The following is a 6,173-nucleotide window of genomic DNA, read 5'->3' as shown; positions in this document are numbered from 1 at the left end:
CCCGATATTATCAATTTATGTAGCAAACATGTTATATATAAACTAATTACATAAATGAAAAAGAAAATATTATTTAGCAATAAGAACAAACGATTAATATATATTATAGTAATAGTATAAGAAACTGCACAGAAGTCGAATAGCAAAAAATATATATACACAAATTAATCTAAGGACATTCCAGCATCCTCATCTTTTTTGTCATTTTTATCATCTGGCTGTTTTTTGTCCTTTTTTTGTTCGTCCTGAGCCTTACTAGAGTCGGAGCTGGACGAGGCACTTTCCAATGCTTTGAAAAACGCTTGCATGTCCCCGGTGTTCGCAGCAGACGTTACTTCGGAGGTCAGTCCGAACTGAGACATGACAGGGCCCATTTGTCCAGAGGTTAGAGCTGACGAAAACTGGTTGGCAGCCTGAAATATATTTTATGTTGACATGTCTACGAAACAAGATTTTTTAATTTGATATTATTAAATTAATTTTAAAAAATATTTTATAGTACGTAATAGTTAATATTATGTGTATTACAAACAACTATTATACATATTATCTAGTTTTATTTATTTATTTTTTTAACTTCACGCTGTATCCCGCATATAGCAGGATAGGCAGAAGGAACGGAGGTAGTGTTAGCTCCGTTCCCAAAAAATCGGCGTATTGTTCCGCCGAAAACATTGCGTGTTGAGTGGCGGAATTAAACCGCGCGCTAAAAATAATTTATTCCCCCGAGTGGAAATCTAAATCACTGTCGCATTACAGTCTCACGCTTGTGCCCCTGAACTGCCCACTACGGCGCAACAATTTTTGAGATGAAGATTGAAAACAATTAAGATCATTGGGAAATTTTCTCAAAAATACCAACATATAAAAACCCGCGAAAACCCACCAGTCTACGACAGTCATAATGTTCTTCAGAGTATGAGAAGAATAAAAAAAAATATTTTTAATCCAATCACTTTCGAAGACCCGAAGCATGCATATTATATAAAGCGTCAACCAAAGAACAACGCGGTTCACAGGGCATTATTTAGCAGAGTTAAAAACAAAATAAGACAAAAAAATAAAATCAAATCAGTTAAATAAACATTTGAAAACATTTATTTACTGTTAAACAACAAGCCGTGTGAACCGTGCGACAAGGCCCCCGCCAGCGACCTACTCGGTCCACCTCGTACGGTTGAGGGTTCACCTGGGCGAACTGCGGAGAGAGCAGTGTGGTCCTTACATCGTCCTGCGAGGTAGGTGCGGGAGGCAGATGCGGCGTCAAACGCTGCGCGTGCGGCGGCGCACTGGCCGTGGACATCACCTCAGGCGTGGCCAGGGCCGCGCCGAGGTCCACGCGCGGTTGTGCTCCGCCTGCAGCGCCCTCGCCTTCCGCTGGCGCATTGCCCAGCCCCGAGAAGTAGCGCTGCAAATCTGATAGGAAGATTTGACCGCCTGTAACAACCATTTGAATCATATACAAGCAAATAAAGCAATCTCTCTTTAAATCAATATAAAATTAAATCAAATCAATTTAGATCAATATCTGGGAAATTAAATAAAATATGTTTTCGTAATAATATCTACCACTTTTGAACAAATCTTATTAGATAATAATTGAATTCTTACAAAAAATATATAGTATCAGAAAATAAATAACCACTTAATTATGTAAGAATATTGAAAAATAATTGGATATTGCTGTATTTGTTTTTATATGATTCATTTATTCATACACATGCACACTGAACAGTGCCATGAGCCTCCTTGTTTGCAGTGAACATATTATACTTCAATACAATAGAAAACTCATATCAAATAACATAAATAATAGTTACAAAATAGTTTACCAGAATTTTAACTAATAACAATGTAACATACATGAGTTTTCTCTTATATTTATAGTTTGCATATTGATCATAATATATATGATTAATGATCATAGTAAATTTTTTGATGATATTTGTAATTTAATAACAATCTCATTTATTTTTTATGTTTTTTACTGACAAATGAAACAAATATAATTTTGTCCGACTTTAAATTGGTTGATTGGTAGGTTCATTCCCACTTGGACAATTTATTTATTTTCATTTCCTCACTCTGGTCACACAACAAAGTGCAGTAATAAGTTTTGCTACTTACAATGAAATGTCCCGAAATTTAGGCAGAAAGTTCGGAATAGAATATATTAACACTCCTTCTGTCACCTTGCTATAAGCGGGAAATGGTGTGAAGCTAAAAAAAAAAACAAATAGGTCCAAGGGCAAAAAACTCCATATTACCGGCAGTAGGTGCAGCAGCTGTAGCCGTATTCGGTGGAGTAGCAGTAGGTGCTGGTGCGTATCTAGGGCGGGCTGGGGTGCGCGCGGCCTCCGCTGTAGTCGTGCGAGGGGCGCTCGCCGCGCGAGAGCTGGCTCCGCTGTTGGCGGACGGACGGCTGCTTGTTGTACTGCTGTTGTTACTGTTAAATAGACATAACTAATGATAAAGTAAAAATACTTAGAAAAATACATTTAGATAAATTTATAATTTTGTAACTATGATACACAATATTGTCAGTTTAGTGTTATTCATCAAATACTATGTGAAGCTGATTTGATGAAAAAAGTTTTGAAAACACAACATACAAATTTCCACTAACCAAAGATTTATAATTTGGCAATAGAGAAAGCTTTTCTGGTATGGGTTTGAGTCCTGCTACAGTCCAAAGGTTAAAACTATTTTTTGGTGCCTATTGAACCCACCTATCACACACATAGCTGTTATAATGGAGTTATAAATGATTAAGTCTATATGGAGAAAGAGAAGCCAAAGATTTAGTTATAGGTATCATCTATAACATTTAATAAATATTAGCTATAAGGAAAAAGGAGGACAAATTATGGATATTGTGAAGACAGGGTGTGTATAATATTCAATATATGAGCTTGGCATCACTGTATCATATATATAAAGTGGGTATACACTGGTATACCAGACCAGCCAGAGTTTTGTTAGATAGATATGCTAGATTTGAGAATTTGAATAATATACCTACATATTTTGTCATAAGATGAACACAACCTACAACCATCACTATGGTGGTATGAACTATGAAGTATCCTTTCTGGAATTATAACACACATTTAGTGCAATAGTGCACATTTTTTTTGCAAATATTGCAGTTGTTGTCATGAGTGATGTGTACATACCCCATAGTGCCAAGCAGAGATGACAAGCCACCAATTTGCCCAACACCTCCAAATAATTGCATCAACTGTTGTTGGGACATGTTATTTAGCAAGTTTTGGAGTTCACCATCTTGGCCCCCACTTCCACCTCCGCCTCTACCTCCTGATGTGGGAGGGTTGTTCAAAGCTTCATTTATACGACGACAATAATCATCATCCTTTTCAGTTTTTGGTTCCTATAATATATTATTAATTTAATATAACAAACTAACATCTAATGATTTTTTGGATATACCTAAATATATATACTCATCCAAGTTTAAAAGCTAAGTTGGTACAAATTTAACAAAAAAATATATAAATAGTGCCATGTTGTAAGATGTGTGTAAGATATTTATAATGAATATATAATTCAAAAATATGCCAACCCATTTTATTATTTCTTACCTGCATCCAAAAGAAATATTTCTTCGCAAACGATTTAAATTTGAGTACATAAACCCTACCCGTTGTACATTCATTAACACGGACAAACTCACAATCATCAGGAAATATTAGAAGATCATCTTCAACTTCTCCCGTAGTACGATCTTTCCAACAAAAATGCATTAGAGAGTCCTCGCCCTGATATACATACAATAAACCCTTCCTTTTATCTGGATGCACCATGCGTCCTTTTAGTGTCATTCTCCCAGCTCTAAATTCAACTAAATGTTTGTTGCCCCCTGAACTACCTCCCAATCCTGATGTATTACCAAATAATGCTGTTGCAGACATTGTGGTTACAAAGTATTCTATAAAAGTAATAATCTATTAATAACATAAATTAACACGTATACTATAATAAAAGTCGTTAATTGCATTTAACGAGATTAAATAAATATTTCTTCGTTTATTTAACATAACTTACTCAAATTACAGCGCAAATTTCAAAAATAATGAGGATTGAGGATTATAATAATGCGTTGACATTTACAATGGATGACACAATGGAAAACACCCAAGCCACAAATGATGTGACAAATTTGGAATATATAATTTTTTAATAGATTTCGCTTTGATTAAGAGGCTTTTAAGCAAGATAATAAATATTACCGATTTAAAAAAACTGTTTATATTCTTAGTGTTTTATATATTTTGTAGTATATTGATATACATATTTTGAGAATTATAATAAATATACAATATATCGAATAACAAAAATTAATTAAGGACCGCTGTACATGATGTGACATTGGTGTAACTGTTTGAAATTGGTTATATAGAAAAAACTGAATATCTGAATATAGTTACTATAATAAGCGGTTATTCCTAAACTACTTCTATTTATTTAAAAATTTATGATTTCATTTAAAATAACTATGTTGACTAACAATGACAATACATTGAGTAACTGAACTGCATATTTAAAACATACTTTTATAGTCTATACCGGAATCTAGAGTACTTTTATTGTTTATTGGGTTTATATTGAATTAATAAATCGAGTAATACTTTAACTTGCTATAATTTTTTAAATTTGCATATGTTATGCAAATAAATAGTTAACTTAATTAAATTTGATGTTTCCTTACTTTCAGTTGTAGACGCGTGAATAGAATCTTTAAAAGTAACTCAAATTTATTGGCTATTGTGTTGTGAACGCATACCTGCCACATTACATTACGTATTTTATTTTTATCTGCTTTGTTAGTTTTTTCTCACTTCTCAGTGAATTTAAAGAAAAAAGAAAACTTAGCTTTATTGAAGGCGTTCGCTGTTGAATTTAGTCTGACTAGATAAATTAATATCTTTATCCAATAAGAAATTACTTGACATATTTATTTAATTTATACTCAAGACTGAATTCTTGTATACCTCTATTATCAAAATGAGCGGTGTTCAAACAGGTCAGTAGTTTTTATTTACTGCTTACTATAAATCACTTAATGGACATTTATCATGGAATATAAAATGTGCCAACAATCAAACATTTGTGGAATTATTACTCTAAAATATAACATTTTGAGACTTTATTATTTTACAAAAATAGTTTTATTACTTTCTACAATTGTACAAGAAAGTATGTAAAATTTTATTATTGTGATAAAATAATAATGAATTTAATTGGCTCCTATCTCTCTTTATTAAAAATATATCATAATTGAATGCCATTTAATCCCTTAACACAAAGCTGGAAACTGAATAACAAATTTTTACTTGGTCTTTGATATATGAAAAAATATGTAAGAGGCAAACCAGCCAAACAAAGCTTTATATAAAATTGTTATATTGTTATATCACCAAGTTATATTCTACAACTAATTGGTATAACAATAATCAAATATTATTATTGTTATTTCCTAAAATTTGAAACAATGAACTTTTATTTAAATTTAATATCATGTAAAATTATATAGTATTAACAAAAATTCTCAATTAAATATCTATTAATTGTCATTTATATGTATTGTGAGGCTGGCCTCACAATACGACTGGTCGTGGCTCTGGGATACAAATGTGTGACTGTAAACACAATTAGCTGTGTGTTCGATTCCCGCTTAAGGAAATGATATATTTATTTAAATCTATATTTTTATTCCTTCGCTCTAGTGTTCAGTTCCACCTCTTAACACGCAATGCTTCCTGAATATGGTGGAAAATGGGTAATAAGAGTGTTTTGACGTTCTGACAAACATTGATGCTAGGTTCCCTCTGAGTGTGAGATGCAGCATGAAGCTGATAAAAAAAATGTAATGAATGAATCAATAGCATTTGTGATAGCAGATAGATATTTAGTTCAAAATTAGAACATAAAAGTAAGTGAAGAAGTGTAAGTGAGCTGTCTCAATTTTGCCAATGTTGCAGGGGATAATGCCATAACTTGACTTAACAAAATCCATTTATTTTTAATAAAAATTTATATCTAATTTATACCAGCAACTTTGCTCTGTGAGTAGAGTATGACACGTAACACTTTCTTAATGCCCAAGGTGACTCTGACCACAGGTACAGGTACATCAAAATAACATGATGTTA

General features: G+C 32.6%; 1 protein-coding gene across 4 annotated transcripts in view; it reads right to left on the bottom strand.

Annotated features, from left to right (window-relative positions):
- The window catches only part of Rpn13 (regulatory particle non-ATPase 13), a 306,135-nt gene continuing 299,962 nt past the window's right edge, over positions 1-6,173 (bottom strand). Inside the window, exons 2-7 of one of the 4 annotated variants that reach the window (XM_085191007.1) lie at positions 4,066-4,102; positions 3,603-3,949; positions 3,177-3,391; positions 2,268-2,446; positions 1,190-1,437; positions 1-413 (exon numbers count right to left, since the gene is read on the bottom strand). In XM_085191007.1, the coding sequence (XP_085047133.1) occupies positions 165-413; positions 1,190-1,437; positions 2,268-2,446; positions 3,177-3,391; positions 3,603-3,932 (1,221 nt within the window). In that variant the 5' untranslated portion in view covers positions 3,933-3,949; positions 4,066-4,102 and the 3' untranslated portion in view covers positions 1-164. Of the gene's footprint in view, positions 414-1,189; positions 1,438-2,267; positions 2,447-3,176; positions 3,392-3,602; positions 3,950-4,065; positions 4,226-6,173 lie in introns of those variants that run through there. The other 3 variants (XM_085191006.1, XM_085191010.1, XM_085191008.1) reach the window with 3 other exon arrangements.

This window comes from Heliconius melpomene, chromosome 10 (assembly GCF_056956725.1).
Source record: "Heliconius melpomene rosina isolate 202511_hmr_F chromosome 10, ASM5695672v1, whole genome shotgun sequence".
NCBI lineage: Eukaryota > Metazoa > Arthropoda > Insecta > Lepidoptera > Nymphalidae > Heliconius > Heliconius melpomene.
Note: the sequence above shows the minus strand (reverse complement) of the source record. Positions and strands in the feature narration are given on the sequence as shown.